The sequence below is a fragment of the Harpegnathos saltator genome, unplaced genomic scaffold (genome assembly GCF_003227715.2).
Source record: "Harpegnathos saltator strain DR-91 unplaced genomic scaffold, Hsal_v8.6 scaffold765, whole genome shotgun sequence".
NCBI classification, from domain to species: Eukaryota; Metazoa; Arthropoda; class Insecta; order Hymenoptera; family Formicidae; genus Harpegnathos; species Harpegnathos saltator.
In genome coordinates this window covers 33,761-46,413 of record NW_020230610.1, presented here as the reverse complement: position 1 = coordinate 46,413, position 12,653 = coordinate 33,761, and the positions used below count along the sequence as shown (strand labels likewise).

General features: G+C 39.7%; 2 protein-coding genes across 2 annotated transcripts in view; both read left to right on the top strand.

Moving 5' to 3' along the window:
* Atg4a (Autophagy-related 4a) overlaps positions 1-11,880 on the top strand; it is a 456,226-nt gene extending 444,346 nt beyond the window's left edge. Inside the window, exon 11 of the mRNA XM_025306187.1 lies at positions 11,724-11,880. Within this exon, the coding sequence (XP_025161972.1) occupies positions 11,724-11,725 (2 nt within the window). The 3' untranslated portion in view covers positions 11,726-11,880. The remainder of the gene's footprint in view (positions 1-11,723) is intronic.
* On the top strand, positions 1,955-2,796 carry LOC112590243 (uncharacterized). Its single transcript, XM_025306190.1, has 2 exons — positions 1,955-2,015; positions 2,116-2,796. Exons 1-2 carry the CDS (start codon positions 2,002-2,004, stop codon positions 2,615-2,617), a joined length of 516 nt encoding a protein of 171 aa, XP_025161975.1. The 5' UTR covers positions 1,955-2,001; the 3' UTR covers positions 2,618-2,796.
* Positions 11,881-12,653: the final 773 nt, after the last annotated feature.

Sequence of the window (12,653 nt, the reverse complement as noted above, 5' to 3'; positions counted from 1 at the left end):
CTCGTCGCACTTTTGTTCCCATGCGAGGTATTCGTCTAGCGAGCCTAATCGAGCAACCTGATTCTGCAGCTCGCGTTCTACGGATGATAATGATGATGATTCTGCCATTTTTCTAGCAAACGTTGTAAACACACTGTAACTGCGCGCTCTGTTCGTCTCCGACTAAACTATAGAATATTTTGCTTTGAACTTTTTATAGCCCTTCATTCGTCTAAAAAATACAGGCCGTTATCAAAATTCAGGAAACTTCCTCGACGAACTTTTTTAAACACATTCCTGGGTCTTAAACTCATATCGACTCGTTGTGGACTTTGCCTAAGTGCGTGCCTTTCTTTATCTGATACAATAATAGGCTTGTAGACCTATGATTTGGTATCAGCAGTCTGGCGTCCACTCTGTTCGTCTTCGACTAAACTATAGAATGTTCTGCTTTGAACTTTTTTTATAGCTCTTCTGTCTTCCATATGCGCACACGCACACACGCACACATATCGTTATCACATTCTTCCTGCTTCTTTTATCTTGTATAGTGTATTGGATGAAGTTTTGTACCATATATAAGAATTCTGTTTTAAATATGTCATATTAGTGCATACATATTGGACACAGATTGCATGGTGTTATTTGGTAGACGGGGTTTCTACAGTTTGAACAAAATACACCATCAATCGCATCGTGTCTTTCGGTGATGTGTTCGCGCACTGCAAATATTTCTGTAACTGTATCGCGGACACCATCAAAAAAACATGATGTGCAGAACCGTAGATTGTCTCCAGAATTATATGAAAAATAAATGCAACACACTTTTGTTTGGCCTCTCAAAGTATTAATTTCTGAAACTTCCAATTTCTTCACTTCTTCATTCACTAATTGATTACTATTGTTACTATCATAATTACTATCATCCGTGAGTATATGATTTATATCTTCTTCTATTTCTTCGTTTTCTATTTCTTCGTCTTCTACTTCTTCATGCTCTATGTCTTCGCGATCCATAGTGAAAGAGCTCTGACTGGGAAATACATACAAAATTAAATCTATATGCTTCACTTTTGCCACTCTTCTCGTTATTATTATTTGAAGAATCAACGACGACACCTTCTACTTTACTTTCTTCGATAGTACTTAAACACAGGTCACAATAAGCGACTGATGCTGGAGGTGTGGGTAGCATCCTCGCTCGTTCGCTTCTATAGTCTAATCCCTCATTTTAAACAATCTTCGATAAATAACTCCCGGAAAACCTAGCCAAAAATAGTCATATCTTTACATGATGCAGCACTAAGTGCTTCACAGGATGCAGCACTAAGTGCTTCACAGGATGCATCCTATGATAAGATATGCATACCTTTCTAATACCATAATAGCACTTGTAGACCTACGATTTGGTATCTGCAGTCTGGGGGGTCGACGACTGACAAAATATTTTGGTCAAAATGTGATATTGTAATACACAGCACCGTTATATTGCAGCGTTTACAAATTGTAATAAAAAGTATAAATATTGCGCATTTCTATACTGCGCATTATTTTCTGTCGTACTGCGATGCGCTATGACTGGTATTATTTCATCGGCGTATGACTGTTTAATTGACTGGTTATAACGCTGTGCCAGAGAATTAATATCTAGTTTCAGAAGATATATTGATATGTGCATTAGAAATTTTGAGAACCCTGAAGAAAACGATGGAGGAGATGCGGCATTGTCGGGAAAACTTGCCTGTGTGTGTATGTGTTAAGAACGCTGAAAAAACGATGGAGGGGATGTAGCATTGGCGGGGGAAACTCGAAGGGAAACTTGCCTGCGTTGAAGAAGCTCCTGCATCAGTCGCTCTGTCAAAAGACAAGGTTCGACAGTAGCTCCCACATACAGTAAACCAAAATGTCCGATGTCGAAGTGAACGCTGCACAAGCAAATTATTACACGCCTGTTCAACATGCGGATGAGGATGAGGATCATCCCAGGTGGAAACAAAACGACAAGTGTTTCGAAGAGCCACCATGCAAAATAGAACGTAAGAAATGAGTATCAATGTGAATTTAGTTGGTACTTTGTGTGCACTTTCCCGACAAAATTTTTAAATGTATATAACATTTACATTATATTTTTTATAGCATTCCTGAGCCATGTCATGCTACTCGCATCCTGGGGCGCAGATATATTTTGACTGCAACGACTCATAAATATTTGGAAATTGGGCTCAATGTACAATATCGACCCTACTCCGTCGTGGAAATAGTCCTCGGCGACAATCGCGGTAATGAACTAATATTACATACGGACACTTGGGGAAAACTGATGGAAAATCATGGTGCTATACGACGACTTCTGGAAGCGCGCCCATCGTACTTTCCGCTACGGATTCAAAATTTAGGAGTGAAATTGTTTGAGCTAAATGGTTCAAAAATTGTAAAATTAATGCAATATTCTAAGAGTTTGTATTTGAGTCCTGCTACAATGAACAAGTTATTTACTTATGAATATTGCATTGATCATATATATACGCAGTTGTCTGAACAGGCATATCTGGTTAGATCAAGAATTCTAACTTTTGTAAAAGTTCTTCGAGAAAAAAAAAATTACCGAAATGTGCAATGCGGTAAAAGCGATACGTGAAAGCGCTGCCTTTGACAGTGAGTCACTTATTGATTGCGAGCTGCTGACATGTGCTTCGAAAGATATCTTGCACGAAGCTATGAGCTGTTTGGTATTCTGAGCTGTTTGGTATTCTGAGAAATAAATTACTTTGTTATATATTATGATACATCTTTTTTACTTTAGACCACATCCTTTCTTCCAAGTTCCTCTTATCCCCTTTCTTAGAATTTTATATGTTAATTATGTTAATTATGTTAATTATATTGATGAAAATACTTCTTTATTTGCTTATTATGGTTATTAGACGTTCGATAGACGTTCGTGAGATAGACGTTCGATAGACGTCTGATAGACGTTCGTGAGACGTTCGAGAGACGTTGGAGAGATGTTCGAGAGACGTTCGATATGGCGCAGTAAACGAACGGCCAGAGTCTGACCTAGTTTCGACTTATTTTTTCTTTCGTGACGTCATCACGCCCACTCTAAGAACCTTTCCTAGACGGCTTATAGCAACAGGCGACGGTGGTCTATAGGAGCTTTGGAGCATTGGGTAGTAACCGCGAGGGTCCGGGTTTCGAGTCTTAGCAGTAGGGCCCGACAATTTTTTTCTCTCGTGACGTCATTGTGCACACTCTAAGAACCTTCACTAGACGTCTAATAGCAACAGGCGACGGTGGTCTAGGAGCTTTGGAGCATTGGGTAGTAACCGCGAGGGCCCAGGTTCGAGTCTAGGCAGTTAGGGCCCGAGAGTTTTTCTCTCGTGACGTCACGGCACATCTAGTCCATGGAAGCAAAAATTCTAGGGAGGTTATATTAATAAAGGGAGTATTAGCGAGAACTATTTAATTAAAAAAAACGGTTTTGCCAAAAATTTTTAGAAATTGGGTTAGAACCGGCCTAGTAGCTATTCTACTCCTGTGCCATCGTGTAGGCCGCTATTACGACGTTTGTAGTTGCAGAGGGAACAAGCGCCTCTTGTCGTAATCGTCATGAGGCGTAGAGAACCTCATCGTTCACGGGCAATATGTTTATGATTCCATGCTCGGGATTCGTGAGCAGCGACATGAAATGTTCGCGCATCTTAACGACTTAGGTATTCGGTAGATTAGATCGCTGACCGAATTTACCCCAGAACTAATTGAGGCAAAGCTGTGCAACCGAACGCAACCCCGAATTTACCGTGATATTGTTTCTATCGAGAACAATACCCTCTGTTGTTTCATATTCCCTCAGGTATCGCTCTTTGGCCTCCTTATCGTCGGTGCATTCAGCAGGCCATCCGCTAGCCTCCTGCTTAAGTTGCAGAAAGCAGTTGATATATCCCGCGAACATACCTTCTAACCGAGTACTTGGGTCGTATTGCGAAATCTTAAATTTCTATATCTCGCTCACAGACCTGACACTATAGCCCTTCTCTATAGCCTTCCGTAATTCGCAGGATGCCCAGGTTCCCTCGAATTCTCGATCGGCCGGATTATTATGTATGTACGGAGATTGAGAAAATGTCTCGCAGCAACTACGGCATAGGGCGAACAATAATTTTCCGCGAACGCGAAATGGGAGTACAGAGTGAAAAAGATCACCCGGAGCGAGCACCTTACACCGCACGATCTCCTCCACTCAGCTAAAGTTAAAATCGGGAGCTATAACAATCAAAGCGGAACATTCCTCGCCCACGTACACGTCCGGATGACCGAGCGGAAAAGTGTCCTTAGCACAAGAGTCTTTAGCACAAACGGGTACAAGGAGCATACGTCTACGTAATGTATCTTCTCCGTACCCGTAATATCGCACCGGGTGAAGATGTTCCCTGTACCGACCACCGAAGAACGTTTCGCGAGAATCGAGAGGCTCAGTTTCTAACATCGAGTGATTCGCAAAGAAATCGCGCATCGGTTGATTGTCCTGCAACTCCCGATCGAAGACGCACTCCCACTTTTCCGTTACGATGTAACCTAGCTTCTGTAGACGAGATGTTGTCACGCGTGTTTGCTTGTATCGCGACTCTATAGTATCCCCTTTTACGGTGGTCGAGAGCGGGCTATCACGATTCACCCTGAAACACGCGGGACATCCATGCCAACACCCGTGAAATTGCAACACGTGTCTTTGCGCAGGATACGTTGTCTCGTAATACCCATCGACGAGCAGCCCTTTCGATGTGCGATGTTCGCGAGATCTAATTGCATGTGTTATAGTATGACCGAGCTCGCGCTCCATCCACAACAACCATTTTAGCGTTTGCGGGATTGATTGTTGACACGCCGATACCCACCCGAAGAAATAATATCTATCTCCTTCTCACGCAGAAAGTTTTTACGAAAAACTCTCATGCACGTAGAGACAACGGTTGTGCATTCTTCAAACGGACATACTTTTCCACGATCCAGGAAAATCTTACGGAACGCAAGACAAGCTCGTTGAAGAATATTGACATCGTTCCGGCAATAGCTCACAATTTCTCGTTGGAAATAAAATTCTGTTTTTGCGCACCATGTCCTCGTGCCATTCTAAAAACCGATAACGCTCAGGCAGTCTCATTGTTTCGAGAGAATAATATCTTGCATCTGGTATCGGTCCGATGTAATGTTGATTTTCGACAGTGTTAAATAAATGCGGAAACAGGCCTTTGCCTGCAGTATCCTTTAACCCGAAGGTTTTTGATAATGCTGGCAAGCGTATAGGCATATAATTAACACTGTTGATAAATTTTGTTTGCCCAACGGTTAACAATATAATCTTCATACTGTTTAAAATAAGCTTAGGTTCCACCCGATTACAGCTCTCGACCAAGTACCGTAGGATAAATTGCACATCGAATGCGCTTGCGTTGTGTGCGATGCAGATGATCTGTTTGAAACTCTTCCTCGGTCTCGTGACAAAATTGACGAATTGTTTCACCGGATTGTCTCGAAATATAAATTCGCATATCCCGCACCAACGACATCGCAACGCCATATTATTTACCTTCATGCAGCTTTCATATATCTGCTGCACAACACAGAGCGTGACAACGTGAGTTTTAACGTTTTCTGTGCCTTCGATCGTATCGTCTTGACGAAATCATAGAATACAAACGCGATGCAACCTTTTACGCGCTCACTTGTTTCTGTCGCTTCGTCAATGTCATCAACTACGTTTTCGTTTCCTACTCGCTGCGGATTCATCGTGTCGGATGAACCAGTGTCGCATCGAAGTGGTTTCATATAATATAGATGATTCATTGGTTGCAATGCGTTGCAAACATGACAAAAGATCTCATTGCAATTGTGTTTGTTCCTCAAGTTTCGCAAACGGCCACAATCTCTGCGAACTCTCAGGATATTACAGATGCTCAAAGATGAAGTGCCTTGGAGCGATTTTTGCGCTCGATGACGCTCGAAACACACCGACTCGTAAAATTCACGTTGACATGCGACACATCGTATTAGTTCTACGCCTGATATCTCGCACGCTGGAACGCCGTGACACCGTGGATATACGTTTGAGCACCGATGCCCTCTTTCCGGCTTATATGCCCTATTACAACGTACACAATAACCTTGGCTGCCCGATGCAGCTCTTAAATTTAATATTGGATTGTAATGCCGGAATTTTTCGTAGTACATAATATTCAGAGTCATTTTAGCTTCGCGCCCGTGGGAGGTGAGTACGCTGCTACCATCGTATATAGGGAGCGCACCACGTGCGAAAGAACTAAAGTAATAAGCAACGATCACGATATCGTTGCTGGCAAGATAATGCTGGAAACGCTCGATTTCGGGAATACCACACCCTTCTTCAGGTATACAAACACCGGCTTTCTGTGTCAGTTCGACCGCTAGGTCTCGTTTTAATATAGAATATTGCTTCCTCACGGAATTCCATTTATCATGTATTTCTCCTGTGCGCACATTGCCGCGTTCATTGTACACTATCGCAGCGACGAGCGAACGGGGAAAGCACAAATTGCCAAAGTTGTTTATAGTAAGGATCGAGCGTTTCGCTATATCTTCGTGAGTTAGTTTATATGATTTTTTTCCACGGCCAGAAGGTGCCGCGACATTGAAAATATTAATTTTGAAATGTTCTAAAATATCAAGACCTCCGGCACTCTGCGCTAACGAATTCACAGGATTCCAAATCTCGTTGTAGGTCAAGTCCCGAGCAGGACGAAGCGATAAACCCGCAGGCCCCCGCGTTAAGTCCGAATAAGTAAGCGTCAGCCCCACGTAGTTGTTCGCACCACCCGAATTTACCACGTCATCGTGGATTTCCCGAAAAGCATTTTCTAAATATTCAGTAATGTTGGCTCCTTCTGGAGGTGGGAGAATTCGAATATTCGACTCCCTCCTGAGAATATTAAATTTTCTATAATTACGCGACTTTTCCCTGAGTATTTCAATACATTTATATAAGGACTCCTGATTGTTGACCGTGTCGGCTTTTGCTGTCGCTTCGCACACACTTTGGTCTTCGCTTTTGTCCCTTCGATGTTCTTTCGACTGTTCATATCCACTACCCTGTTGTACTGTAAATATGAATTGAAAATGTTATACAGGTATAAATTTTACACACAATTAGAATAAGAATACAACTAAGAGTATAAGATATTTTCTCTTACCTTTTCTTACCTTCGACTAGTGTAACCTGCGAGATTCGGAAGTCCTGGGAGTAAAAGTGTGGTTTAGGGGACCCACCTCCAATGAGCTTGTCATTGATATATATTATCAAGGATACTTTACTGAGTGACATTCAAGAGGTTTTAGCCGTCGCTCATTGTTTGTTAAAAAATAATTAACAAAATAAGTTTCATAAATAGAATGTAATTTTCCGACACCGTGTATATATTTAAGGGATGAGCACATGCTATACACGCGCTATATATGAATATATTCACCGCACTACGAAACTTGTTCTGTTTTGATTATTTCTATTGTGTATATTCTTATTTGGTATGTTTCGTATTATCTGTGTTATTACTCTCAGTTGCTCTTTCATCGTTCAACTAGTTGGTCGTTTAAGTAAATCCAAGAGTTATGTAAATTTTCAAAATGTATTTACATGAATATTTACATATGATGCATAATTTCGACAGTTTATGGAATTTCTTATGTGAAAAAAAAGGTCGTTCGAAATGAGATAATGTGTCCGCGATGTAAAAAATTATTAAAAGTAAATAATCCACTTGAAAATCGTTTATTACATTGCACAAACAAATATTATAAAGTTACTAAAGGTCGAAAACGACAAAGAATAACGTGCAACTTCAAAATTAGTATATTTCACGGAATATGGTTTTCAAGAATGCACATGGATTTGACTGTAATTTGCCGTTTTATCGGCTATTTTCTAATGATGCAACCACAACGACAGTCATTTTTTATGAATGAGTTGCAAATAGATCAAGATAGTGTTGTTGATTGGACGAATTTTTGTCGAGAAGTAAGTAATATACTGCTTGTTACTTATTTATTTGTGCTTGTTAATGAATAATATTACATTGATTTGTTAAATTATCTCTAGTTACTTCAACAATGGATTGAAGATAAACAAATTCCAATTGGCGGAGTGAATAAAATTGTAGAAATAGATGAAGCCAAAGTAGGAAAAAGAAAATATAATACAGGACGTATAATTAGAGGACAGTGGGTTTTTGGTGGTATAGAACGTGATACTAAAAAGTTTTTCATTTTACCCGTACCGAATCAACATGCTGATACTCTGCTATCTGTTATTAAAAATATATTACACCTGGTTCTATAATATAATACATATGGATCAGTGACGAGGATATGATATTTTGCGTAATTACGAAAATAATGCTTATAGAACAGTAAATCATTCAAGAAATTTTGTAAATCTAGGGACTGGTGTTCATACACAAAACATAGAAAGATTGTGAAGAGATATGCGAGCAAAAATTCCTCGATATGGTATACGAAATTATTATTTTACGCATTATCTTGCAGAATTTATATTTAAAAAAGCATACGATTTTGACAAACGTATTGATAGTTTTATGAAATTATGAATTTAATGTATCCATTAGATAATCCGAACATACAATAAATTTCTTTATATACATTTCTTCTGTTAATACACATATACAGGGTGCACGATTTATCTGAAGACATTGAAATATCTCGAGAACTATGCATTGGATAAAAAAACGTGGTTAATGAAAGTTGTTAGTCTCGAAGGAGGACATCCAATGATACCAAACTCAACCTCCCACCCCACCCCCTGGGGATGGGGGTTGGGGGCAACTTTGAAATCTTAAATGGAAACCCCCATTTTTTATTGCAGATACGGATTCTATGCCACAAAATACGTAAATTTTGTCCGAAACTTTTTTTTTATTCGTGATAGATGGCGCTGTAATCGCAAAAAATTATATTTTCCGCAATTCTCCAGAAATGATCATTGGATTGAGAAATAAAAAATACCTGTTCAATATTTTTAAAGAATATAATAAAAGTTATTCCCCCCCATCCTCTTTGGGTAGGGTGGGTGATAACGTTCAAATCTCAAATGCGGGCCCACATTTTTCATTGCAGAATTAGATTGTACATGAAATTTTTATTGAAACAATTTTTTTCATTCGTGATAGATAGCGTTGAATTTTTCCGAGAAACTACTTTTAGCGTTACACAGGAACAACGACGAGGACGTAGTAGTTTTATGTTCCCTTCGGGTGCTTTTTTAATGTGAGTTCCCTTGCCTCTCACAAATCGGGGTGCTTTTTTAACAGTCCTACAGTTTTAACTAGTCCTATGTTTACGATCATAACCGTTGTCTCTGTTTGGGTCTATATGACCCACATACAAATTTCCATTCAAAAGCGACTTTTTACCTGAATTTCAAGAGTTATCGATGTACACAAGTAGAACGAGATAATTAAACGCAAAAAACATATTTGTTTGTTGTTTATTATTTATTTATAAACATTTTGCATGAAACAAAAATTATATGAGAATATAAGATCGCTGAAAAATAGAGTTTCTGTGAGTGAATTCACTCCAAACAATTTTTGCAGAACAAATCGGAATGAATTTTGCAAATCGTTTTCTTGCGGATTGTGCAAATCTCTGCATGTTTGTTGTCATTTTTGCACATATAGCATCTTTTACGTTTTGGAGCCGAAATGTTGTCTGAAGCGGATATGGACGGCTCACCCAGCGTCCGTTTACGTATATCTCTTATCAAATTGGCAGGATTTTGATACCTTGGCATTTTCTTCCGACGCATGATCTCTGGTTCCACCAATTTCATACCTAAATCTTTCAGGAACTCACGACGCTTGTATTTCTTACCGGCATGTACCCAATTTGCGTTGCATTCTTTGTATAAAACGAGCGCATTGCATGCTGAAATATCGATAATATTTGGATGAGGAAAAGAATGAGGAAAAGAATGAGGAAAGAAATTGCAGTTCGATGCACTCTAGATCACTTGATGTACTACTACACGAGATCGATGCCGCTCGCAATCGCGGGACTCTTCGTTGAGTACAACTAGCGACTTGCAATGTCCGACTAGTATACCTTATTTACGTTTTTTCTAAGGTCATAAAGTACGTCAATCCTTAGGTACAATTGTACGAATTACAGTCGACCCATACACAAATTGAAACGAAACTCGAAAATAACAATAAGATATTTATAGATGTGTCAATATGTCAATATGTCAAAGCAGCTAATGTTATGTTCACTTCGGTGTTGAAATGAATGTTATGGCGCGTAAATTCACATATGAAATGTTGAATTTATGCGCGCGAAAGCAAAATGTATGAAAAATGTATGGTGGGTCTATATGACCCAAAACAGAGACAACGGTGTACGTGCTGGCGTTCGGCACATATGTGAGATTTTATTTTCTTTTTTCACGTATGTGAATAAGGCCAAAATTCGTACACATACCTAAAATATTGAATCACATAAGTGAATACAACGCCTTTAATCGCGTTTTATCCACGCGCTTCGGGTCATATAGACCCAAACAGAGGACTAGTGTTAATGTGAGTCCCCTTGCCTCTCACTGTTCAATTAATTAGAGTAAGTGTTCGAAATTTTTACCTTTAACTTCAATACACTTATTGATCCTTTTTTCAAATGACTGTACACAGGATAGAAGCATATCTGCGGGAGTTTCAGCGCAAGCGTTTCTTATGCGTTCTACCATGTTTTCACGAGTTGTTGGCACTTGTTGATAAATCTTATCTTTTAGGTAACCCCACAGAAAGAAATCCGGCGATGTCAAATCAGGCGACCCAGTAGGCCAATTAATCGGGCCACCTCTGCCAATCCACCGACCACTGTAATCACGATCTAATACTTCCCGTGCTGCTATTGAGTTATGCGCTGGGCAACCGTCATGCAGATTTGAACGTTACTACCCACCCTACCCCGAGAGGATGGGGAGGGGGAATAACTTTTATTATGTTCTTTAAAAATATTGAACAGGTATTTTTTATTTCTCAATCCAATGATCATTTCTGGAGAATTGCGGAAAATATAATTTTTTGCGATTACAGCGCCATCTATCACGAATAAAAAAAAAGTTTCGGACAAAATTTACGTATTTTGTGGCTTAGATCCGTATCTGCAATAAAAAATGGAGGTTTCCATTTAAGATTTCAAAGTTGCCCCCAACCCCCACCCCCAGGGGGTGTTGTGGGAGGTCGAGTTTAGTATCATTGGATGTCCCCCCTTCGAGACTAACAACTTTCATTAACCACTTTCTTTTATCCAATGCATAGTTCACGGAATATTTCAATGTCTTCAGATAAATCGTGCACCCTGTATAGTATAAGATTATGTAACCTAATACTAAGTATAATACTCTCGATTACTATTAAATTGATGTATATATATATATAACAGTATACGTATATGCGCGGAGAGGCTCCACCCCTCTCCCTGCACCCCCCAAACCAAACCCTAACCGATTTATTAGTTATGAGTTAGGTTAGGTTAGGTTTTGTGGAGAGGGTGTGCGGGGGGAGGGGCGGAGCTCCTCCCCCGCGCATATACGTGTACTATTTACTATATTTCTATGTATACTTGTGTTACGTCATGCTGACTCAGCGAACCTCAAAACTCTTATATAAATATTATATAAATTCATTGTGAATTAAAAACAGGATACTGTACCGACATAGAGGGAGGTAACACCTATTGGGATGCCATCCCCGACGGCTCATGCAAAGAGAACAGTTACGGAGTTTTATTCGATGGATATGCAACTAAGATACAAGAAAGCACCAACTCGGAATCACAAGTAGTCTATTCAATATCCACACAAGACACCACCTTCACCCTAGCAAGCAGAGGCGAGACAAAAGCTTGTGGATATCCCCTTATAAAAACAGAGCATCCTAAACTGTTTATCTTGGAAACACACACTGATCTAAGTATTTTCAAAAAGATACATGATCCTGCGAATACGGACATCTTCACGTATATGAATTCAAAATTCGTATACATAGAAAAACACTTCCGTACACAATTAAATCAGCTCTATCGAAATATATTATACCAACAGTGCCATCTGGAACAGAAAATGCTGCAAAATGCGTTGGCAATAGCAACCCAGTCACCGGATATATTCGCATATCACCTTATGAAATCACCGGGTTATACCTCTATATTAGCCGGAGAGGTAATACACATTATTAAATGCGTACCTATGGAAGTAAAGGTTGCTCAAAGCTCTAACTGTTATAATCAATTACCAGTCTTAAAAGAGAACACCACTTATTATTTGGCACCGCAAACTCATTTGCTACTCAGACAAGGCACACAAGTTAACTGTAATTCACTAGCACCTGTAATGTACCAACTAGGAGATTCCTGGTACAAAATGATACCAAACCCGATAGGCTCCATGCCGCCAACAATCTTGAAACCCATGACTAAACCAGAATGGAAATATACCAGCCCTGAAGCATTAGCCACTAGCGGAATATACAGTCAAGACGACCTTGAAGAATTCAAAGATCACATATTGTTTCCCGCTGAACTTCCCTCAGTTCTCAACACAATGGCCCGAGCGATGATAGGACAAAGCGCCA